Source organism: Channa argus, chromosome 12, assembly GCF_033026475.1.
Source record: "Channa argus isolate prfri chromosome 12, Channa argus male v1.0, whole genome shotgun sequence".
Classification (NCBI taxonomy): domain Eukaryota; kingdom Metazoa; phylum Chordata; class Actinopteri; order Anabantiformes; family Channidae; genus Channa; species Channa argus.
Window position 1 is genome coordinate 23038084 of NC_090208.1, and position 25661 is coordinate 23063744.

Genomic DNA, 25661 nt, shown 5'->3' on the forward strand with positions numbered 1-25661 from the left:
CTGCACAGTGGAGCATTTGTAGCCAGAGACTGATCACAGTAAAGTTCTCCACAGAACGGCACAGGAGATCCTTTCTCCTAGTGGCCATTAAACTCTTTAACTTGTCCCCAAATGGACAATTAGTATTGGTTTTGTGCTTTTTTTTTTTTTTTACTTATTGATCAGTAGTTTGTATTTGTTTATTGTCTTGATTTGTTGGATGTGCTTTTCCTTCCTTTCTACTTTCAGGCAGAGAGCAGCTGTAACAAGGCACAATTTCCTTATGGGATCAATAAAGTTGTTGAATCTTTAACCTTGAATCTTGAATCTTGAAATCAAACCCTCAAGTAATTTATGGCTATACTTGTATGGCAGCTACACAATGTTAAGCTATAACACGTACATTTACACTTTCTAATTCCCTTCCCATCTGCTAAATGATTTCTAATATTATTATCAGTCATGTTCCTTTAGTTACATGAAGCTCCTCCCAAAGACCATAATTACCAAGGCAGAGGGCTAAAAAAAAAATGTGTGCACAGTTTCCAAAAAAAACAGTCACTCTGATTGGCCAGTCAAACACAGTCTTCTCTGTAAAAAGTTGAGAACGTAAAGAAATTGAATTCATTTCTCACAGCATCTGAAGCACGATGATGTTTTCATTCTTTGCTTTGTATGTGACATGTCTGTTTGTGGCCAATGTTGGTAAGTTGTGTTCTCTAACTTTTCACTATAGGTATCATGTTTTAATTCACAGCATTAACATACTTGTGTAACTGCTTTGTCTCTTCCATTTTCTCCTCAGCTCATATGACAACTTCTGAACCACCATCATTACAGTTTAAATCAGCTAATCTTGGGGAAAATGTGACTTTACTGTGTGTCTGTAAAGATGATGCCGCAGTGATGTTTTATTGGTATAAGCAAAGTCTGGGACACAAACCAAAGCTGGTGTCAACGTTCTATATGCATAACAATAACGGCACCTTTCATAATGAATTTGAAAACAATCCACGTTTCTCACTGGAAACTGGAAAACAGAAAAATGACTTGAAGATAAAATATTTGCACATTTCAGACTCAGCTACTTACTACTGTGTAAAGAGCAATTTATACGACTTTGAATTTTGTGATGGCATAACTGTCAGTATTAAAAATTCAGATTATTACAACCGAGCTTTGCTACATCAGTCTGAATCTCAGACCATCCAGCCAGGAGGCTCTGTGACTCTTGACTGTACAGTTGACTCTTGGACTTGTGATGGAGAACACAGTGTTTACTGGTTCAAAGTCTCTGCAGACTCTCATCCAGGACTCATTTACACCCATGGAGGCAGCAATAATCAGTGCAAAGAAAAAAGTGACACACAATCACACACCTGTGTCTACAACCTACCAATCGACAGCTTAAACCGTTCTCATGCTGGGACCTATTACTGTGCCGTTGCCTCTTGTGGACACATACTGTTTGGAAATGGGACCAATGTGGACTTAAAGGGTAAGTGACTTTACATTAACGTCTGAACTAGCTCTGCAATAGATAAGGCAAACAATCCATCTTGTTTCCTGCAAACATATTTTCTAAAGTGAAACCTACGGCTTCCTCAGTCTGACTTCTGTAGAACAAGTTAGTATCTCTGAATTGGCAATTGGCATTTTGTCAGAACAACAATCCGGTTTAAACAGCTGCCTTCACCTTGGATCAGCAAGGAAGGTTTTTAATCAAATGAAACAAATAATACAAAGTAACTTATTTACAATAGAACAATTTCAACAAATAGATTAAACACAGTATCACAGTTTTGTACATTTGACATAAAAAAGAAAAGATCTCTCCTATTTATTTCTGCGTTTGTCCTAATATTTAATTAAACTGCTTTATACATCTCCTGATATCTGGCTCTCTACATATGACACAGAGTCTCTTGTCTTAGTGTATTTCTTGAGTGGAGCTTTGACATTCACCACCATCCTAGCTGTTCTACTGGCTTTCTCAGTGTACAAGATCTACAGATGCAAGTCCCTGTGTACAGGTGAGGTCACTTTTTGAATTTGAAAGCAACTACTGAGTGTACACTGAGTGTTTAAATAAAAAACCTTTTTATTTTTTCTGTCAAAAACAGAATCAAATGTAACATGTACAACTACTTCTACTCCAGATACTGAGGTGTGTATAATTTTACTACAGCAATATCTTTATTTTTCTTTTCTGCTGTTTGTGTCATGGGCAGCACGGTGGGGAAGTAATTAGCCCTGACACCACGCAGCTAGCAGGTCCTAAGTTCGAATCCCTGGCCGGCTGTGGCCTGTCCTGCTACCCTGAACAGGATAAATGGGTACAGATAATACATTAACATTTGTGTTGTGCAGGACAAAAAGTGATTCCTTTTTTTAAAACATTCAACTAATACTAGTCTGCTTCGGCTGCTACTAGTTGCTACAGCAACATGTCACAAATAATCTAATCTCAAATCTCAGAGCTGCTTAAATTTAAAATCTGAATGCTTTGAGCAGAGACACTGTGCTAACTGTGATATTCCTAAACACAAGTTACATTGTTAATTGATAGTGTTTAACCATTTAATCTTTTGTTATCAGTTACACCAAGATGGTGAGAATCTTCATTATGCTGCTTTAAGGAATCACAAGGTCAACAGATCGAAAAGACAGAGGGAGGAGACAGGGGCAACTGAATGTGTGTATTCCAGTGTTAAACAGTAGAACTTTTGAATCACAACCTGTTGCTATGCTAATGTGAAATCTTGTGAAACACCAAAAAGTCAATAAATATATTGTATATGTTTGCTTTGCAATAAACTATGATTTTTCACTGAAAAAACATCTTTCTTCTGCGTCTTTTTTTAGTAGTAAAATTTTTTATCTCTCATATTAAAGAGTTGTACTCTCAGTAGAAATGGTGCTGTTAGCTGCTATGAGGCTTTAACCCTATTGAAGACAACCTTGCATCACTGACATCACATGTACAGTAGATAAACAGTGTATGAGACCATAGTGATCATAGTGTAACCAAAGAACTTTTAAGCCAGAGACATACAGTCAGAGCCTTTTTATAACATCTATGCAGTGAATAGCAGAAAGAGGAGGTCACAGAGCCTCTCATCTCTCTGTGGTTTGAAGCAGGATGTTGGCGTCAGTGGCTCTCAGTTCTTGTCCCCCATAGACAGAGGTTTGTTGGTTATCTGCTACCAGTCAGGTAAATATAGTTATAGTAAGTTTGCCAAACCAAACTAAAAAAATAAATGTACGAGCTCTTGCTCTTGAGAACCCTGCAAGAGAAGCACTGCTGCATATTATAATAATATATATTTATATACATGCTTTCTCTTTACTTGACATTTTATTATGGTGATTAATCTAAGTTTTGGGTAACAAGTTGTGTGATGGATTCTATGTGATATAACACATATGTTATAAGACTGGTCAGTAAAGGCCGGTTTTAGAACCAGCCAGAACCAGAGCTCTGAAACTTAAAAAAGTAAGAAGTATTTAGCTTTTAGACTTTTTTCCTAATGATCCATTACTAGGGGATTAAAGGTGTTCATATACATGACATCCCTATGACTCTGCCCTGTTCTCACCTCCCCTAAAGAGAGAAACCACAGCCATGGCAGGGTATAAAAGAAAGGCGGTCACTACAGTACAGCTGCTGTGGTAATGCACATTGTTGAATTTTGGGAAGGCATAGTTACACAAGCAGGAGTAAAGTAAGTGTAAATGAAACAGTAACTCGGTTAGAGTTAGCTCGTTTGGGTTTTGTCCCACAGTCCAAGGACATGTAAATTAGTCTAATTGGACTAATCTCCACTTTCACCATTTGGTCCTAACTCTTATTTTTGCATGTTCGTGGTTTACAGACGCAGACTCAAAACCGAGGGTTATCAAACATGCCAGTATTTATCTGTATTTTTCTGGTAACTTGGCCTATAAAAATATATATTAAACATACAATTACTTTAGTTTAATGCTGTTTCATGCATTATGTGCATTTCCTTACCAAAAATGGAAACACTAGTATCAGTTCACCCAATGACAACAAGCCAGTTAGCAAACTAACCTGTAACATTAACTAATGAAATGAGTGTTAGTGCAATACAGTTCCAAGATTTTTACATTCATATTTCCATATTTCATATTTAATCCTTCCTGCATTGTGTTGCTCAACTAAAAGCAGTGCAGGGTATGAGAACAGGTTTTTTTTTTACTGCTAATGTTAGTGTATTGTAATTGCAAACTGTATCATCAGTATGAATGTACAGTAAATTTGAACAGTGTTACAGAAATGTCCCTGTGTTTTTAAAGTCTATGGTCTTAACATGGGAACAAGGAAGACAAATGTTCTGGTTCTGATGATGTATAAGAGTCTGGAAAGGTCGTCCCATTATTCAACGAATTTCTCTTATGATTATGTTTTGAGGGGACAATTTAAAACAAGAGGCAGAAGTAAAAACTATGAATTGGAATTGGGCCTTTATTGCCCGTAGGTTTAAATCATTATCTGTCACTATATTTGCTCCTGTGACAACCTGTACAGGTTGTAACCCAACTCTCACCCAATGACAGCTATGATAGCTCCACAACCTTAAACAGAATAAGTACTCTGGGTGAATAATGGATAAATTATGAAATTATAGAAAATGTCTAGGATGAGAATGTCTTTTTTAGTGCAGTATTTTAGTATATAGAGGTAAAACATCCAGTTTGTTGTGTAAAACTTATCCTCTCTGATCATGCAGTTTGAGGGAGTGTTTATCTTTGTTTTTATCATTGTTGAACTTTTTCTGCTTCAAGTTGTGACCAGCGCCAACAGCTGTATGGAGCTGAAGCTGTTTACAGTCAGGAACAACTGATCGGGCAAAGTGAATTTAAATTTTGTTCTGACTTTAAACATCCGAGGGGAAATAAAAAGAAAAACAGAGCTGGTAAAGAGAGAGGTGGAAAAGAAATCAGGCAAGTGAGAAGATTCAAGCTGCATCTCCCACCTCTGATTATGGGCAACGTGAGGTCTCTGGAGAACAAGGTGGACAAATTGACTGTACTGGTGAGGAAAATATCTCTTGAGATTGTAGACTAATGTGTTTCATGGACACATAGCTGCAGGACAATATGTCCGACACAGGCATCAGTATTGACGGCTTCAGGACAGTGCAGGTGGATCTTAGGAGAGAGGAAAGCAGAAAGAGGAAAGGAGGGGGCCTGGTCATGTACATCAACAACAGGTGGTGTCATACTGGTCATGTCACCGTGAAAGAAAGAGTCTGTTGCCTGGACACTGAACTGTTGGTGGTGGGCTACAGTCCATACTACGTGGCCAGAGAGTTCTCACACGCCATATTCATCACCGTTTATATTCCTTCCTCTGCCTCCACAGATGGCGCATGTGACGTCATACATTCGGTTGCAGCCAGAGTCCAGACTTGACATGTTGACGCCCTCTTTATGATCTCAGGTGACTATCATGCAACCCTCTCCAAGACCCTCCCCCCCTTCACACAGCATGTGGATTGTCACCCCAGAGAGGAGAAGACACTGGACCTGATGTACTCAAATGTTAAATAAGCCTGTTCTGGTTCTGTTCTAGGGAAGGAGCTGGACCCTCTGCATGTTGTGGCTGAGGGGGAAATGTTGTCCAAACTCCTCTCAATGCTGGATAATCCCTCCCATCCCCTGACCCTAACCCACTGATTGCTGGCTGCACAGTGGAGCACTTGTAGCCAGAGACTGATCACAGTAAAGTTCTACACAGAACTGCACAGGAGATCCTTTCTCCTAGTAGCCATTAAACTCTTTAACTTGTCCCCAAATGGACAATTACTATTTTATTTCATTTATTTTTACTCCTCTAGCTTCGCTTTTTCTTACTTATTGATCAGTGTTTGTATTTGTTTATAGTCTTGATTTGTTGGATGTTCTTTTCCTTCCTTTTCTACTTTCAGGCAGAGAGCAGCTGTAACAAGGCACAATTTCCTTATGGGATCAATAAAGTTGTTGAATCTTGAACCTTGAAATCAAATTCTCAAGTAATTTATGGCTAAACTTGTATGGCTTAACACAAAGTTAAGCTATTAAACGTACATTTACACATTTCCTAATTCCCTTCCCATATGCTACATGATTTTTAATATCATTTTCTAGTACAACAGTTATGTTCCTTTAGTTACATGAAGCTCTTCTCAAAGACCATAATTACCAAGGCAGAGGGCTAAAAAAAAAATGTGTGCACAGTTTCCAAAAAAAACAGTCACTCTGATTGGCCAGTCAAACACAGCCTTCTCTGTAAAGAGTTGAAAACGTAAAAAAAATTTAATTCATTCCTCACAGCATCTGAAGCACGATGTTGTTTTCATACTTTGCTTTGTATGTGACATGTCTGTTTGTGGCCAATGTTGGTAAGTTGTGTTCTCTAACTTTTCACTATAGGTATCATGTTTTAATTCACAGCATTAACATACTTGTGTAACTGCTTTGTCTCTTCCTTTTTCTCCTCAGCTCATATGACAACTTCTAAACCTACATCATTACAGTTTAAATCAGCTAATCTTGGGGAAAATGTGACTTTACTGTGTGTCTGTAAAGATGATGCCGCAGTGATGTTTTTTTGGTATAAGCAAAGTCTGGGACACAAACCAAAGCTGGTGTCAACGTTTTATAAGCATAACAATATCGGCACCTTTCATAATGAATTTGAAAACAATCCACGTTTCTCACTGGAAACTGGAAAACAGAAAAATGACTTGAAGATAAAATATTTGCACATTTCAGACTCAGCTACTTACTACTGTGTAAAGAGCAATTTATACGACTTTGAATTTTGTGATGGCATAACTGTCAGTATTAAAAATTCAGATTATTACAACCGAGCTTTGCTACATCAGTCTGAATCTCAGACCATCCAGCCAGGAGGCTCTGTGACTCTTGACTGTACAGTTGACTCTTGGACTTGTGATGGAGAACACAGTGTTTACTGGTTCAAAGTCTCTGCAGACTCTCATCCAGGACTCATTTACACCCATGGAGGCAGCAATAATCACTGTAAAGAGAAAACTGACACACAATCACACACCTGTGTCTACAACCTACCAATCGACAGCTTAAACCGTTCTCATGCTGGGACCTATTACTGTGCCGTTGCCTCTTGTGGACACATACTGTTTGGAAATGGGACCAATGTGGACTTAAAGGGTAAGTGACTTTACATTAAGGTCTGAACTGATTTTAAGTAGCTCTACAATAGATAAGGCAAACAATCCATCTTGTTTCCTGCAAACATATTTTCTAAAGTGAAACCTACGGCTTCCTCAGTCTGACTTCTGTAGATCAAGTTAGTATCTTTGAACTGGCAATTGGCATTTTGTCAGAACAACAATCCGGTTTTCAACAGCTGCCTTCACCTTGGATCAGCAAGGAAGGTTTTTAATCAAATAAAACAAATAATACAAAGTAACTTATTTACAATAGAACAATTTCAACAAATAGATTAAACACAGTATCACAGTTTTGTACATTTGACATAAAAAAGAAAAGATCTGTCCTATTTGTTGCTGCGTTTGTCCTAATATTTAATTAAACTGCTTTGTTACATCTCCTGATATCTGGCTCTCTACATATGACGCAGAGTCTCTTGTCTTAGTGTATTTCTTGAGTGGAGCTTTGACATTCACCACCATCCTAGCTGTTCTACTGGCTTTCTCAGTGTACAAGATCTACAGATGCAAGTCCCTGTGTACAGGTGAGGTCACTTTTTGAATTTGAAAGCAACTACTGTGTGTACACTGAGTGTTTAAATAAAAAACCTTTTTATTTTTTCTGTCAAAAACAGAATCAAATGTAACATGTACAACTACTTCTACTCCAGATACTGAGGTGGGTATAATTTTACTACAGCAATATATTTATTATAACACAGTGTTTACTGTTTCAGAGACTCTGGAGACTCACATCCAGGACTCATTTACACCCATGGAGGCAGCAATTATCAGTATTTATTGTGCATATAGATGTAAATAATGTTTGTTATTTTCTCTTAATTAGTCTAAAAATTATTACTTTCTACATATATCTTATTTGTCCCATGATACCTGTCAGGTTCAGTGTGTCTCTCCTGTGCTATACCTAATTTAATAGCATATTCCCCTTTATTGTTTTACCAGTCATGTCAAGAGGTTACAAGTGGTTACAAGGTCAACAAATCAAGAGGAGAGTGGGACGACACTTGGAGTGAATGTGTGTACTTCAGTGCACATTAGGAGAGCTGGATAAGTGTCTGTATTTTGTGCCAGTTATGGTAAATGCTCAAACGCCAACATTTCTGTTAATATCACTTAACCTGAATTCAATAAAAATCCTGTGAAGTTCTTCATTTAAAAAACGTCTCTGTTCTTTCAATGCACCATCTGCATAAATGCATACAACTCTGTGTAGACTTAATACCAAATCTGTCAGTACTCACAGACAGAAATATGCATATACCCATATCCCCAGAGTCTTATTTCTACTCAAACAGGCCAGAAAAATGTTGGTGGTAACATTGGTGGTAATCAGAGAAAGCCTTTAAGGTCAATAGATGCATCACTGAGAGAAGCTAGAACCAACCCAGAGGAAAAGACAACCAAGGAAGGAGGAGAATCATATCATGCTTATTCTTTGACTGAAGAACCAGAATAGATTGACAAAATCAGCTGTGTTTCTATTATCACCAAAAGAAGATGCAAAGAAGACCCATGATGCAGAGGAGCAAAATGGTGGATCTGACAGTAAGAGGAGATGGAGGTTTTGTCCCTCACTAAGTTCAAACTCTCTCTTAGCGAGGCTGCAGTTTAGTTCATCCATAGATTCTAAACAACAAGATGTTTGACCTACTAGCTAAGCCTGCATCCTGTCACACAGCATGACAGTTTTATTATAAAAAAAAAAGAGCCAAAACAGCAAACTGCAAAGAGTCAACAACAGCGATTTGTAAGGTTGGTGGTTTATAGTGGACCCTGGTCTGGGATCAGACCCAAATGGTTTGTATGTGGATGAGAAAATAATTCAATTCTGTAGATTAAAAGTTATGTGCAATGGTGTGAAGTATCTGTGAGTTGCTCACACCCCCACACATTCTGTTTTTATGTGTGGGTAAAGGTGTCTGTGTTCTTACATGAGTGTATATTGTACCGTTTACACATCTAGCACCTGGTGTCAGATGTTAAAAAGTTACACTCGCACCTCTGTCATACTGGTGGTGTTAGCTACTTAGACTTTCCACCATTGAAACCCTCCCAGTATGTACACAAATACTCTGTAGGTTGTTTTGTGCACATACTGTCCTTCTCTGGGTTTGTGGCAGAAAGAGATTTTTTTATAACATCTTTGCAGTGAACAGCAGAGCAGGTCTCAGGGCCTCTCATGTTTTTCTCTTTGTCTCTGCGGTTAAAGCAGGATGTCTCTGCATCGGTGGCTCTCAGTTCTTCTCCCCCAAAGACTTGTTGTAGCGTATGTGTTACCAGTCAGATAATTATTGCAGTTAGCCATCAAGCAAATGTAAAACAGGTCACTTGCTCAGAGAGTCATGCAACAGAAGCACTGCTGCATTTTATATTATTAATATTGTAAGGAAAATGAAAAAAGATCCTTGCAATACAGCTTACATGTACATACATGTATGTTATGTAACACATTGCATATAACATTCAATCTACAGATTCCAGCTACTGTAAGTAAGTAAACAGGAAAATAAGTAGAAGAAGTAAAATTTTATACAAGATACATTTAAAACAGTAGCTGTGAACTTTAGTACTAAACCACACTCATGATGTAATTTAGGTTTTCTTGGCCATAAAACTATGAATTGACAGAGATGCAATCTTGGAATGTAGTGTTGGAAAAGATGTATTTAAGTAGAAAATATATCTAACAATATCTAACTTGTAGATATTGTTGAGACCTACTGTGAGATGTAATGGGAGCTTATATTGTGTCTTCACATTGGACCTTTAAACAGCTTTGTGAAGATTTTTGAGCAGAATTGTCATAAAATACAGTTAATTGTTATAAATAATGTATAGGTCAGTGGATCAGTCTCAGATATTCATTCTAAGGGTGCACTGACATGTGTGAGTGACACGACACATGTTCTTATTAAATCAGCGTTAAGTTCATTGAGCCCCCTTAAGGTTTCAGTTTCTAACTCTATGGAGAAAATGTGTTACATTTCATGAACAGTCTATATCATTGGACTTTAGCCCACATACACTGAAACCCTACTAATTACCTGAGAAACATCAGTCACATTTTTAACATTGAGAGAATCCGAATATTGCCTGTTTCAAATACAAAGTATGAACTCCAGACAACGTTAGGGAAATTCAGCCTCGGCCATGTCCACAATGGCCTTTCACACATGTTAAACAATCTGGGTGAAACTCGATTTCAATGCATGATCCGTGCGCACAGAAGGCTGGACCTAGAAAAAAAAGTCCTTTCTGCTCTTTCTCGCACTTGCATCTCGTAAACCGTGAACACTTTTCTGAGAGGACTTTGCTTTGATGTTTTCTCCTTGACTTAGATTTTTGCTGCCTTGTACCTCACTTGTAAGTCGCTTTGGATAAACGCGTCTGCTAAATGACTACATGTAAATGTAAATGTAAAGCTCAATGTGACAGAAAACTTAAGCTGTGGGAATGTAGACATGTGGAAATGCAACCACAGGGGGCACAAGCCAGTGTCTTCTTGTGCCAGTCACAAGTCTGGATAAATGCAGAACTTTGTGTCAGAAGGGGCATCTGACGTAAAACGCATGCAAAAATAAACATGGGAATCGTGACTTCCACAGGGAATTTGACTTTCATAGTATGTAATTCTAAAGAGCAAATCAGTTCTTACATTTCAATTACTAAAAGAAGTTAATCAGATCAGAGGTAGATATGATGTGAAAGATACCTGAACTAAGTACAGTTATGATTTTATTGATCAGCTGCTGTATTTCTGATCTTTATACATTCCTGCTCAAGCTCATTAAGTTTTTAAGAGAACATACAAATGTTCAAGAATAATTAATTATATTTAATTTAATAATTTAATATGTAATAATGTTTAATTCCTCCTTAAATCCTACTTGGTATTATCATATGCACAACACCAAACATGGACCAGGGAAAGCAAAGGACAGAGTTGTCTGAGGAGATTAAAAAAGAAAACGCACATTAAAGGTAATGGCTATAAGATCATCTCCAAGCTCCTTGATGTTCCTGTGACTACAGTTGCAAATATTAAGAACTTAAAATAATAGTTTTTTTTGAGCTTCAGATTCTCTGGAAAATATTTGAACTATTTATTAGAAAAAGCAGCAGCAAATATGAATGAATTTTGCGTGTATTAACCAGCTTCATTATGAATCTTTATACGCTTCCAAGGGAACAGTAAAACCATGACACCTGCAAAACACAATATTGGTGAAACAGGGCACTTTGATAAACAGGTGTGTGGTGCCTACTAGAGGAGACAGGCTGAAAAATGTGGTAAGCAACACTAGGATCTGACCTTCAGGTTAAACATGTATACAAAGTGTTATGTTGATCAGAGGGATATGCTGGGATTATGAAGATCAACTGATCACACAATTAGAAGCAGAATGCTCATAATCAGTGGCTCCTGTGGATACTACACTTCCTTTTATATGTGTTGAGAGATAAACCACGTGGGGCATTAAATGTCTGGCTCTGGATTATTTCGACCATCGTTGTCCCTCAGGGATTTATGCTCAGCCCACTAATGGTCCCACTGATCATGTTAGTAACACTAAGGAAACATTGGCAGATAGGAAGTGAGGTGACTAGTTGGATGATAAAATAAAATGAAACCAAACACCTAACGTGGAAAAAAACAAAAGAGATGGTCATGAACTTTAGGGAAAGGTTCCCTGTATTTGAAAATAGGTTAGTTATTTTTTGAGATAATACAGTTTTTTTAACATGCAGTCAAACATATTTGTGTTTGTGATTCCCAAGATTGTTAGTTATTAGTTAGTTATGTCTGTATTCTCAAAACAAGCCCTGACCTATGACTGTATAAATCTTTATTAATTTTCTGGAATTATTTTTGAGGAATAACTTGGTCTCAAAATGCATCCAGGACAAATATAAATGTGGTGATGCATTAGCGCCGCCTATGTACCTTTCAATACTCCACCCCTTTCAAATGAAAGCCTTTACACAATATAAGTGCCCTTGCTGTGATACGTTTATTTGCACAATGAGGAGTTTCACCGTAATAATAGCTTTACTTCTCTACAACTACAGTAAGTACTGATATTAGATTAGTAATACGCTGCATCAAATTCAGTGATGACCTCTCCTTAAGCCAGTAACTCAACTTTAATTTAAACTTGCAACTTTCTAATTACTATTATTTTGTTTGTGCCGTTTGTTTCAGGCTGGGTCTCTGTCTCAGGTTCTGAGACACAGACTGTGGAGGTCCAGTCTGGTGAAGAAGTCACTCTGCTCTGCTCCAACATTTCCAAAATGACAACTCAGACAGAGTGGTTCAGACTGGTCAACAGATCCAAGCCACGCTGCATCTCCTCTATGTACGAGGCTGATAATGAGACGTCATACTGTGATGGATTTGAACATGGATTTGAAATGAGCTCCAACATCTCAACAGTCTTTCTAAAAATCAAGCGAGTGGATTTATCAGACTCTGGACTGTATTTCTGTAGCTTTTACAAAGACTCACATACAGTCATTTCCACTGCAGTACATTTAAAAGTTGAAGGTAAGATTATACTTTGAAAGTCTAACATCTTTAAAGCCCTTCTCCTCAACATATTTACAATAAATACTTTGTTTCTTCCCGATCTGTTTTAAAAGGGAAAGGTGAATCTGACAATGAACTGGCTTTTAAGACTAAAAGTAAGGTTTTCCTCATCTCTCAAACTTTCATTACACAAGGTGAATGTGTTCAGTATTAACCGTGTCTAAAGCCTCCAGATTAAAGTAGAATAACCACTTTTGTTATAGAGGAGCCTGATGGAATGACAAACCTGATGACTGTGATCCTGGGAGCTCTGACTGTTTTCCTCACTATAGTGGTCACTGTTCTAGCAGTTAAAATCAGGAAACTTCAGAAAGGTACAGTCACTTTATAGTTTGTTGAACTTTATGTTGTAGGTTGTGTGAATGTGATAGTTAAAGTATATGGTCAGTAATAAAACGAACTAACATGTCTTTTGTTTTTTTGCCACTTAGCTGTAACTGAAGAACAGCCAAAACCAAACAAGGTACATCACCCATGTCTTGACTTACACATTAACAGTTGTTTTTAGAAACATATGCGTTGACGATGCTTGTTCCACAGCGTCCTACAGGCAATCATACAGACATAATCATAACTTTTAACCTGAAAAGAATTAGCCTTTAAATTTTTCACTGTAATTGAACCTGCAATCCAACTTTGAATTAATGATTTATATTAACTTGAAATAAAAACCTGCATTTGTGATTAAATTCTTTATTTGCCAGTATGAGGATTATTCAGAATGTCAGAAAAATGCAGTTTGTATCTGTTGTTTTTTGCCTTTTCCCTTTTGTCGTTTTTATTTCTCTAAATGCCATTGAAGCACTCAAAGCAGCTCATATTTGATCAACAAAGAAAAATCTATTGTGTCAGTTACACTGCCAAGTTACATGTTATTATAGCTTAGATTGCACAATGTTTGTGAAACTTTACAAATCAGCCATAGTGGGTGTTGTACTAGTTGTGACTCTAAATACTTTGATCTACAGAATCTGGCTTCAGATGACCTGAACTATGCAGCTCTAAGTTTTCCGTCCAAACAAAAGAGAAACTGCAGGCCTGCAACAGTGAGAGACCTGGAGCCAAATGTTGTGTACTCTGCCACAAGATAAACTCAGGCATCATCTGAAACTGCAGCTCAGAGTGGAGCAGATGCTTTGTCATGTCAAACTGATCTGTGTGTGTTTGTGTGTGTAAGGAAAGACTCACTGACAAAAACAATATGAATAACATTTCAATATACCGTACATGTGTTTTTTCTTGTCTTATTTTTGTCTGAGATGAAAAGCGTCACGCCTAATGTGGACGTAAAACACTGATGTCAAACCTGTCAAACCTACTTATAGAGAGACTAAACAGACAACAGGAAGAAAAACCACAGTGTGGTCTGACCACAACTCCGGTGAAACTTATAGGGCCTCTTAAGTGAAAGCTCGTCAGAAGCCGGTAAAAGCTATGTTTCCAATGCTGAGACGTAGGTAGTAAAATAGTTTTACAAGAGCACAGAGAAGTAAGCTGGATTATATAGCTGATATTTATCATCAAGATCACAAGCATTTACATAAAAGAAGTTGAGTGTGGCTGAACTTACCACAACAAGGCTTCAAGCTGAGTGCTAATATTAGCATGATAACACAACATAATCTTAAAATTCATAACATCATTGCAATCAATGTGATAGATGGCTCAGTACACTCGTACTGAAATAAATTCAATAGATGAGATATTTCAGTGACTGCCATTCAGCGTACATACTAGATTTACTAGCCTGCAGTTGTGGGCCTCCATCCACTGGGGGAGTTGCAGTTTACATGTATGTCTGTCCAGACTCACACACTGATCAGTTCATCCATTTCCAGGCCAAGTGGAGGTTTCTGAGATATTTTAGTGATGAGAATAGGATTGACATAAGGTCAGAGTGACTTTGACCTTTCGTCCACCAAATTCTAATAATTTCATCCTTGGCTCCCAGTGGACGTGTTTACCAATGTTACGTCCCTGAAGGCAACTCTGAGATATTACAATCACAAGATTGGGACTTACGTATGAGTGGATATTCCAAAAACATAAAACCTCCTCTGGCCATGGATGCTGGTGACACTGATGTATAAAAATACCTCATTACTGTCAGGTGTCCATCTCAGCAGAGAAAACATTTCGAACAAATGTAACAAATGTTAAGATATTGGGCTGTGAGATTAATCTAATTTTTCAACATTTACAAAAAAATAGTCAAGATAATTCAATTCTGGTGCCTCATTCAGACCCAAAGAAGCTTCTATCTGGAGCATCAAGTGTTTTTATCGTTAAGCTTTATTGTGACAAGGTTTTTTAAAGAGGTGGAGCCTGGTTATCTTGGCAGAAATGTGTAAATCCTTCACTTTCTGCATTAGTCAGGTGAGACCTTGGCATCAGTGTAAACAGTTCCCAAGGCTCAGGAGAAGTCAGAGAAAAATGCTTATGTCCAGATTGGTTCAGTTTAAGGTAAGGAGAAAAGCATATTTACACTTTTGACCATGTTTAATCTAAAACTGGTCCCCAACCCCCTAACCCACAAAGCTGGCAACCAACATGGACCTCATTCTCACCAAGAACTGCACCATGAACAACATCTCAGTCACTCCTCTGCAGATCACTTCTTCATTCTGTCTTTCTCCTTAGGGCTTCTTATATGCCCACCCCATTTGTTACTTTTCACTTGCAATCCAATGCAGTTTTTCTCCCATGTCTCTACAGCCCTTCCCCCACCACATGTCGGGCACTGACAGCCTCTGCACAACACCCAATCTGTCTGAATAGCCTCTGGCCCGTTTTCCAGGCTTGCCCATCCTTCCCAATCCCTGGGACTCACTGATCTGATCTGTGAGCAACCATATTACTCAGAACTGCTGAAAAGAAGTGTTACAAGTTCAAGTCCACATTAACTCTGGCTCAACATTAGAGTCTTGCATCTTTCTATCACATATTCTTAAACAAAAAGTGACAATTATATTCACTTTTACCAATTTAAAAATATTGGAATATTTTAATGAATTTGAAATAAAGCATCAGTGCTATTCATATGTGATATGAATCTAACACATGTAGTGAATAGAAATAGAAACACTGTGTCCTTCCTGCATTTGTTACTGTGTCACTAAATGAACAGGTCCATGGAGGCACATGTTTTGACATGTAAATTAAATCTCTTAAGAAAGAAGCGAAGAATTTCAAACTGACCAGGATCATCAGCAGAACTGAATGACATTCTTGAAAATGTCAATCACTCTGTTACCCGGATAAATTTATTCATCTGCACCAAAATTATTAAAAACACGGGTGGCAGATACAATGTTTCACAAAGTAATGTGCGCTGTTACTTCACAATGCATGTTCAATAAACTGTTTAAAGTTGTTGCCCATGATTCTCCAAATCACCACTTGCTACACATGTCAGCTTCATCTTCCCCATTTTTAATTGCATCATCTAGTGGAGCAGTGTGTTTGGCTGATGTGGTTTCAATAGTTTTTCCCCAGAAACAGGTCCCTGGCTTTGTTTTCTTGACATAGAGTATGTGAAGGTGGTTGCCTAAGTTGGTAGGGAGTTTTTGTTTTGTCTTAACATCCGAAACATTTATCCAGTAAAATTGTATCAAAGGACGTTAACCCTCCTAGCACCACACATGACAGTGGGTTAACCTGTCAGCATTTCTCTTAGTAGATATTTGCTGGAGCTTGAATATAAATGACATGTAAAAACTTGGCCCTATGTTTGAGCAGCAAGATGAAAAGCGACAGACAGACCCGCCCATCAAAACGCCTTTATAAGAGTCAGTGTAACCATCCTTTCCAGTGACAATTTATGTATAATGAGGAGCTTGGCAGTAACAATAACACTGTTTCTCTGCAGCATCAGTAAGTATTGGTAATTATTAAGTAATTTAACAAACAGCTCACCAGAATGTAAATGTGTTTATTATTACATGATTAATTTTTGCTGTTGCGTTATTGCATCAACTTTTGCATAAGAATTCAGTCTGTTATTGTTGCTGCTGTTTGTTTCAGGCTGGATCTCTGTCTCAGGTTCTGAGACACAGACTGTGGAGGTCCAGTCTGGTGAAGAAGTCACTCTGCTCTGCTCCAACATTTCCAAAATGACAACTCAGACAGAGTGGTTCAGACTGGTCAACAGATCCAAGCCACGCTGCATCTCCTCTATGTACGAGGCTGATAATGAGACGTCATACTGTGATGGATTTGAACATGGATTTGAAATGAGCTCCAACATCTCAACAGTCTTTTTAAAAATCAAGCGAGTGGATTTATCAGACTCTGGACTGTATTTCTGTAGCTTTTACAAAGACTCACATACAGTCATTTCCACTGCAGTACATTTAAAAGTTGAAGGTAAGATTATACTTTGAAAGTTCAACATCTTTAAAGCCCTTCTCCTCAACATATTTACAATAAATGTGTCTTTGTTTCTTCCCGATCTGTTTTAAAAGGGAAAGGTGAATCTGACAATGAACTGGCTTTTAAGACCAAAAGTAAGGTTTTCCTCATCTCTCAAACTTTCATTACACAAGGTGAATGTGTTCAGTATTAACCGTGTCTAAAGGCTCCAGATTAAAGTAGAATAACCACTTTTGTTATAGAGGAGCCTGATGGAATGACAAACCTGATGACTGTGATCCTGGGAGCTCTGACTGTTTTCCTCACTATAGTGGTCACTGTTCTAGCAGTTAAAATCAGGAAACTTCAGACAGGTACACTCACTTTATAGTTTGTTGAACTTTATCTTGTAGGTTATGTCAACATGTATATAGTCAGTAAAAAATTAATTAAACTGTTTTCTATTTATTGCCATTTAGCTCTGACTAAACAACTACAGCCTGAAATAAACGAGGTATAAAATTTTTACTTAAAGTGGTTTTGGACTAGCTACAGTTTGTGTTGCACAGTATGTGACTCTAAATACTATGATTCACAGGAATCCGATTATTCAAACTCTGCAGCACCTAGATTTCTTCCAGTGACAAGAATCAACACACATGCATCAGAGAGAGAAGTGAAAAGCTGTGTTATTTATACTGCCAGCTGAAAAACTGGAGCTGCTATTTTTTCATGAAAATATTTTATTTGTATTTTGGTGAAAATAAGCAAACAGTTGGCATTTTTGGTGAATGGTAATTTCTTTCTTTCATTTCTTTATGTCTTTGACATTTGTCTGTCTCCAATCTTTATGAGAGATCTATTTTTAAATATGACATTAGGATAAGCTGTAAATGACAAATGAATAAAATATGGGTTGATGAGATTTGCAAATCATTGTATTCTGTTTTTATTTACGTTTTACACATCTTCACAAGTTTTTTGGGATTGGGGTGTAAATGAATGCTGCTATACTGTATTTTCAAGAGGCATCATTCATGCAGTTTAAAAATCATCCTGTGGTTGTCTTTTCATCCCTGCCATTTCTTTTCAGACAAATGATGTCGGAAAACAGACATAATTGTTTAAAATTTGGCCAGTGTACTTGGACTCTACAAAGTGAGAGGAGTGCAGTGCACATTACACATTACTAGTTTAGTAGGAAGAGACAGCAGAGAGTGAAAATCATAACATCCCAGACTGAATTTGATTATCACACATTCATATGACTTGTATTTCAGTCATTACCACTCGCTATGGTAAAATGTATTGAGGGTGGGTTACATGCAGACAAGGAACACGTCTTCAGGCCCTTTAATATTTTCCACTGTTGTGAGAACAATGCTTATCAGCCAAATCAGAAGCCACAGCAGGATTGATCTTAACTTTACAATAAAACCACATACAGCAAAAACTGTACTACTTCCATGCAAAGGTTTTTCTGCTCCTTCATACTAGTATGTATTTATCATATACAGTACAGGATACATGTATTTGGTTACGTCAGTGTCTTTTCAAACAGGTCACTTTCTTTACAGACACAAACAGTAACTTTTGACTTTTATATGAGATACCTACAGTACAAACATACCATATAGTGCAGGCCATTTTCAGGCCCCTGGTGAACATCTATTGCTCTGGTTTGTGCAGGGAAACCAGTGTTACTGCAGTAGTTGGACCCTGCTATGGGGTTCCAGTTTATTCAGCACAAAGACTCAGCAACGTTGGTCAGTTGGTTGGTTTAGCAAATCAAAAGCAAGTCAATCTCATTGTTCTACGTCATATTGTGCCACCTTTTCACGGCATTTGGAGTCTGATATTTACTTAAAGTAGCCCTTAGCATTGGTATGAGATGTGTAGGGTTTCCATTTGACTCCTATGTCAACCTACCTGTGGCAGTATTCGTCATCCAGAGAAACTGTCCCCTCTGTATTTAGCCTGATAGTTTTAACACTGTCACTGGGCAGAAGAGGCCTGATGAAGAAAAACAGACAAACAAGATGTTACAAGGAGCAGCCATAGTCTGGAAGTATTTTTCCCCATTCACGTTTTTCTTTTACTGATCATAACATAATGTTTAAAATAACTTTCCTATGCAATGGGTTTATTTGATGTACGTTATTGTATTTGTGGTCAATTATTTATGTATTTACACATACCGGGATTATACTTATTATACTTATTCTGTGAAGATTCAGTGATATCTGTAACGTTTTTAGATATGATACAGTAACTACCACCTGTTAAATACACTGACACACACATGAATTTATCTTGCAGCCAAACCAAATGCAATGTGAGGTTTTCTGGTTCTTTGTTTTTAACTACAGGGTTAAGAAACACACATCTACCTGAGATCTATCAGACCAGGCTCTGACTCTGGTTTTAAAGGTGGAAAAACGGGAAATTGAAAGGACTGCTGATTTTCTTTTAGACGTATGTCAAAAGGTAACTTTAGCATCAATATAAAATGCTAAGGGTTTGACAAAGGAGCAGAATATAGAATTTTGTTGACAATGTTTTTTGGCAAAGATTTGAAGACAAAGCCTGCAGGCTTAAAACCGTGGGGCTAACTGAGAAAAAAGTTCTCAATCGTCTATTCACAGCACTTCTCAGGCCCAAATACAAACACCTTGATTTGCACTGAGCTATGTGAATGCAACACTTCTCTGTTCACATCTGTGCTCCTACATATGCACCCCTTGATCTGCAGCGATATCAAACAGGCAGCTCAGCTTTCTGACCTTTGTGCTGTCACTACAACATAAAATGTAATGTCAGCCTTATGAAAGATTAAAGTGTGTTCAGAACTCGATAAGATGCACTGTATAAATGGGCAGTGCAGATCATAAAAACTGCAAAGGCAGTGGGGAACCTTGTGACATCATGGCACACAGGCTAAAACGGTCCTCTCTCCTCTTTTTATAAAGAAATGGCAAGGGTGAAAAGACAACCACAAAATGATAAGCAGACCTAAGGCATAGCTAGTATTTTTCTATACTATAGAATGATGCCTCTTGAATATACAGTATACCACTAAACATTATAATACACATATAAAGCAAAAAAACTTGCAAAAATTACATTGAACCTTTGCAGTATCAAATGCACAGAATTAAGGGGAAACAATTCTACACTCTCCCACCAGCATGTTTTTAAAAAAAGATGAATGTGCTTAGTTAAGCCTTCATATCTCCCAGGTATAATTATCACAGAAGGCAACGTTCCTGTATTGAAGAAAAGAAAAAGCCAAACTCTAAATGCTGAAACATAAGCTGAATGGCCTAAGAGAAACTTTAGTACATAATTGGCACAGCACTCAGCCTACTGTAAAATCTTTTTCCATTATTGCACATTCTTCTTTCAGTGTTGTAAGAAGTGGCAAGATGTGCTGTTTAGGGACAAAACAGCATAGTGTTGCCAAACCAAAGCCCAAACATTCCAGTAAACTCTGTCTAGGGAATGACTTCATGGTTAGGAGCAGGGTCCACAGTCATTTTTGAGGTAATCAGAGATGACCTTTTGAGAAAATTATCATCCAAGAGGATGAGACACCAGACACCAGATCACTCTGTATTTCAAGACAACGATTCAATAATTTGAATCCTATTGAGCTGATTGGGCATTTAATCAACGACTTCATCCAGATGGGGGCAAATGTAAGTCCCAAAAGAAGAGCTTGTTCTTACCATAACAGAGTTTAGGTGACAAGAGTGACCCAAACCTCAATGTAAATTACTTTATTATGTGATTTGGTCCTAAGAGTTTCAGTAAATTAGTGGCCTTTGTATTAGTGCATAGAGTATTTCACTTGAATTAAGACCTGCAAACAATGTTGCTTTTGCTTCTATCACAGCTGTTGCAAGCGCAAGTATATTCTGCACTTAATTATTATTAATCATTACTAAAAATATTGTTGCCAAGGTTTAAATGTCCTTCAGCCTTTAGTAAACTTGCCTGAAGAGAAAACAGACACAAAGATTGAAAACGTTGTTTTCTCCTATGCACTTTCCCACTTTCCTATGCAGCTAGAGGAGTAAATGTAAAGAAAGTTAAAACAACACTATTTGTCCATTTTGACTATATAGTCCCCCTCCTTTTTACAGAAGGGGGTTGAGTTGAACAGTTTAATGGCCACTGGCTATTGAACTAATAATAAAGTCATTTCCTGCAGCGTTCTGTGGAACACTTGACTGTGATCATTCTCTCTGCCACCTTCATATTGCTGCCCCAGCAAACCAACTGTTAGCGACATCAGCAACAACCTCCAGGGGGCAGGAGTAAAGGTATCACAGTCTTCTGTTCGCTGAAGAGGCTACACAAGATGATGCAAACCACTCATTAGCGAGAAGAATAGGAAGACCAGGCTGGGATTTGCCAAAAAGTACATTGATAAGCCTCAGAAATTCTTGGTGATAATGTTATGGCTTGGGCTTGCATGGCTTCTTCTGGGACGGGCTCATTAATATTCATTGATGATGTAACGGATGAGGGCAGCAGCAAAATGAACTCCGACGTCTACAGAAACATTTTGTCTGCAAATTTAACCAAATTGATTGGGAGATTCTTTATTATGCAGCAAGATAATGACCAAAAACAAACCAAAGAAAAACAAAGGAGTTCATCTGGGGTAAGAAGAGGAAGGTTTTAGTCTTAAATTCTTGATGGTCAACCCAAATGCTTTCAGTCTACAGGAAAAATAAAGGAATTGGCCTCACTGTTTGGAAAGGAATGTATATAATCTCTACCTTTTAAGAATTATTTTTTCAAAATAACCCTTAAAGTTGGTGCAACTGTGGCTCAGCTGGTAGAAAGGGTTGTCCACTGATATCAGGGTCATAAAGATGTATGAAGCGTTGCTCTTGTGACTAAGGTATTTAGGTTTTAAATCAATGACTGAATTATCTTTCCTCTAGTGCTGAGTGTCTCACTCAAGTAAACATCTTTTACATGGGCTCAGATTTAAACTGTGAGACTTCTGTATCACAACTTGGTGTTATACCCACTGACCCGCAAAACCACCGATGTTGAGTTAGGTTGCTTTTCTTTTTCCACTTTTAATCTAAAGTTAGTTTTTTTGGTATGAAAATTACTGTCACTAATAAACTAATTGACACATGAGTAAAGGGTGGTAGATAGTGATTTTGTGTAGATAGTGATATAACGTATTACGGCTTTAACAGACGGGGACTTTTTGAACGCTTAACCTTAAAAAACAAACTGCTATACTGCTGGATATGAGAAGTGACCATCGGAGAATAGCCTGCATTTTCTGACAGAATTTGTGGCCATAAATCTCTTGCTCCATCATGGCAACTACTGGTGTACCTCAGGGATACATGCTCAGCCCACTGAACACACAGAGCTGCTTCCATAATCAAGATTGCTTATAATATGGTAAGAGATCATATTGGTAACAGTTAGAAAAGTAAAACAAAAAAAACAATATGAAAACTCTGTGTAGACAAGACAAAAGAGATGGTCACAGCTCTTAGAAGAAACTGCCTGTGTTTGATAATAAAGTAACAGCTTTATTTATGATAAACTAAAGTATATATGATGTACTTATTAGTCTTTTTTGTGTTGCATTGTCAGGAGTTTACTGATGTGCTGATTGTTCTGTCTTTATTGTTGAGTTGTTTATGCCGTCTATCTGTAAAATTCTTATGAACTGTCCGAAATGCTTTGTGGCATCTTTTTTTGGTACAAATTTAAAAATGGTGAAACAGAGCTGCCTAGCATGTACTGTTCACTACTCCTCCCCTTTCCATAGAAGCCCTTTACACCATATAAAGTGCCCTTGCTGTGACACGTTAATATACACAATGAGGAGTACCACCTTAATAACAGCTTTACTTCTCTGCAAGTACAGTAAGTACTGGGGTCGAATTATTAATACGTAGCACCAAATACTATGCTGACTTTTTCTTTATCCAGTAACTAATATAAAAGTGTAGATTACTAAATACTATACTGAATGCTAAATATCTAATTGTTGGTTTGTCAGTTAGGAGTACATTTCCTTTTGCTTTGTTTCAGGCTGGATCTCTGTCTCAGGTTCTGAGACTTTGGAGACTGTGGAGGTCCAGTCTGGTGAAGAAGTCACTCTGCTGTGCTCCAACATCTCAACCACTCCAACTCAGACAGACTGGTTCAGACTGGGCAACACAACTAAGCCACGCTGCATCTCCTCCATGTACAAATCTGATAACCAAACCACATACTGTGATGGATTTCAACATGGATTTGAAATGAGCTCCAACTCCTCAACAGTCTTTCTTAAAATACAGCGAGCAGATTTATCAGACTCTGGACTGTATTTCTGTGGATTTTACAAAGGAAAAAATACAGTCATTTCCAGTGCGGTGCATTTAAATGTTCGAGGTAAGATTACAGTTTAAATAACCTCTGTTAGTGATTCACCGTAGCTCTGATTTATTGTCACAGTAGTATGAAAACCAATATATCTCATTTCATTTTATTCGCATCTCTTTTCAAAGGAAACGGTCAATCTGTGAAGGAAGTTGAATTTAAAACTGAAAGTAAGGTTCTCTTTTACTCTCAAGATTTTGTTGTGAAAAGTTAAAAAAAAGGTAAATACTTTCACTATTCATCTTGTGTTAAGGCACTAAGTTAAAAAGAGTGTAACTGTAGGATTTATCTTGTAGAGGAGCCTGATGGAACAATAAACCTGATGACTGTGATCCTGGGTGCTCTGATTATTATCCTCACTGTAGTCGTCTTTGTTCTAGCTGTCAAAATCAGGAAATTTCGGACAGGTATAGCCAGTTTATAATTTGTTGCACATCATCTTATAAATGGTTGATTATCATAAACAAATCCAAATTATACATTTTGTATAAACTGTACCAATTGTACCATCAGACTTCTGTTTTGTTTTTGTTTTTTTGCCATTTAGCTGTGACCGAACATGACCCAGAAAGAAACCAGGTACAGTGTATCTTTCTTTCGCATAATGCATGATTTTAGTTGCATTTGGAAACAATATTAATCTGATGTTTGTTGCAACTATTCTGGCTTTTTTAAAACTGTTTTCTAAAGTAGAAATAAGTTTAAAATTATCTTTGCTTACATTCTTTGCAAAATCAGATCCAGTGTTTGTTACACAATATTTGACACTGTCATTTACAGAATCTAGGCTCAGATGACCTGAACTATGCAGCTCTAAGTTTCCAGGCAAAACCAAAAAGGAAACATAGGCCTACATCAGACAGAAAACCAGAGCCAAATGTTGTGTATGCTGCCACCAGATAAATTCAGGAAACAACTGGAACTGCAGTTCAAGAGTGGAAGTCATGCTTTATCATGTCCATCTGATTGTAGTTTTGTGTAGTTATGAGTAGTAGTTGTAAAGACACGATGCCAGATGATTAGAATTTGACTTATATTTGTCAATAAAGTCTGTTGTTTCTGTGTTTCTCTTTGAATCAATGTTTCTGTCTTAAGTAAAAGAGGAAAGAGGATGATTGGTGTGTGTGATGGAGGAGGAGTCTGAAACAACAATGTCTGTGGGGGGAGTCTGCCTGAGATTGACTTCAGTTTTACTGTTTACCAGCACAGTGTGGTGTGAGCACAGCTGAGGTGAAACTCAACAGGCCTCAAAACTCAATGGTTGAAATATCATTTTTTTTAAATGGAGAATAAAAAGTAACAATAGGTTAAATTTGCACCCTATGGAGACAAACATTGTATGGAGTCCCAGATTAATGTGTCTACAACAGAAAGACTTCAGTCATGACAGCAAACAGAGGTATTACAATCATCAATCATTACTTCACACACCTACAGATGTAAGCATCCAAAGTGTCACACTTTCAAATGATTTCAGATTAGTCTGTCATATGCGTTTGAGTTAACACCCAGTTAATAATGCAATAAAATCCTTATAGACAAGAAGGACACAACTGGCTCAATTATAAAATTTAAAAAAACTGTATACAAACCCTAAGAAAAAAAAAAAAAAAAAAATATATATATATATATATATATATATATATATATATATATATATATATATACACACACACACACACACACACACACACACACAACATTACAAATTTGGGCTCAGATGACCTATATACATGTGCAATTTGTGTAAGGGCATTATCACAATATAAAGTGTGTGTATGTAAGGGCAGAGTTGTACGTACCTGAGTAAAGGTCTGCATAATTACTGTATGAGTAGGGTTTTTGAATAAAATTGTGAGATGAACATTAATATTGCACAAGTGATGAACAGCATATTGCACACGTGATATCTTGCACAGATAGTAGTATTACAGTTGATTGAGGATTTATGTCGAGTTAAGGAGCCTGAAAGCCTGGTGGTAAAAACTGTCTTTCAGTCTTTTAGTGCAGTCAGGTTCCTGTACTGTCTGCCCCATGGTAACAGCCAATAGTCTAATAGTCTAATAGTCTGGATGGCTGTCGTCCTTAATATTGCTGCTCGGCTTCTC

The 25661-nt window shown here is 37.5% G+C and overlaps 5 protein-coding genes across 6 annotated transcripts; all 5 read left to right on the forward strand.

Annotated features, from left to right (window-relative positions):
• Window positions 1-624: 624 nt before the first annotated feature.
• On the forward strand, window positions 625-2780 carry LOC137138379 (uncharacterized). 2 transcript variants are annotated; one of them, XM_067525511.1, is made up of 5 exons: window positions 625-684; window positions 785-1477; window positions 1899-2012; window positions 2103-2146; window positions 2578-2780. In XM_067525511.1, the coding sequence occupies exons 1-5, from the start codon at window positions 630-632 to the stop codon at window positions 2698-2700; spliced, it is 1029 nt and encodes a 342-aa protein (XP_067381612.1). In that variant the 5' UTR covers window positions 625-629; the 3' UTR covers window positions 2701-2780. The 2 variants fall into 2 exon arrangements, with proteins under 2 accessions (XP_067381612.1, XP_067381613.1); XM_067525512.1 differs by having other exon boundaries at window positions 1914-2012.
• A 3545-nt stretch (window positions 2781-6325) lies between these two features.
• Window positions 6326-8293, forward strand: LOC137138239 (uncharacterized). Its single transcript, XM_067525283.1, has 4 exons — window positions 6326-6386; window positions 6487-7179; window positions 7613-7726; window positions 7817-8293. Exons 1-4 carry the CDS (start codon window positions 6332-6334, stop codon window positions 8002-8004), a joined length of 1050 nt encoding a protein of 349 aa, XP_067381384.1. The 5' UTR covers window positions 6326-6331; the 3' UTR covers window positions 8005-8293.
• A 3921-nt stretch (window positions 8294-12214) lies between these two features.
• Window positions 12215-14011, forward strand: LOC137138241 (uncharacterized). The gene is made up of 6 exons (XM_067525285.1): window positions 12215-12274; window positions 12409-12750; window positions 12846-12887; window positions 12996-13106; window positions 13224-13255; window positions 13761-14011. The coding sequence occupies exons 1-6, from the start codon at window positions 12229-12231 to the stop codon at window positions 13881-13883; spliced, it is 696 nt and encodes a 231-aa protein (XP_067381386.1). The 5' UTR covers window positions 12215-12228; the 3' UTR covers window positions 13884-14011.
• Window positions 14012-16619: 2608 nt separating this feature from the next.
• LOC137138243 (uncharacterized) lies at window positions 16620-18060 on the forward strand. The gene is made up of 6 exons (XM_067525288.1): window positions 16620-16665; window positions 16816-17157; window positions 17256-17297; window positions 17406-17516; window positions 17622-17656; window positions 17741-18060. The coding sequence occupies exons 1-6, from the start codon at window positions 16620-16622 to the stop codon at window positions 17849-17851; spliced, it is 687 nt and encodes a 228-aa protein (XP_067381389.1). The 3' UTR covers window positions 17852-18060.
• Window positions 18061-22988: 4928 nt separating this feature from the next.
• Window positions 22989-24606, forward strand: LOC137138240 (uncharacterized). Its single transcript, XM_067525284.1, has 6 exons — window positions 22989-23052; window positions 23221-23565; window positions 23682-23723; window positions 23850-23960; window positions 24101-24132; window positions 24334-24606. Exons 1-6 carry the CDS (start codon window positions 23007-23009, stop codon window positions 24454-24456), a joined length of 699 nt encoding a protein of 232 aa, XP_067381385.1. The 5' UTR covers window positions 22989-23006; the 3' UTR covers window positions 24457-24606.
• Window positions 24607-25661: the final 1055 nt, after the last annotated feature.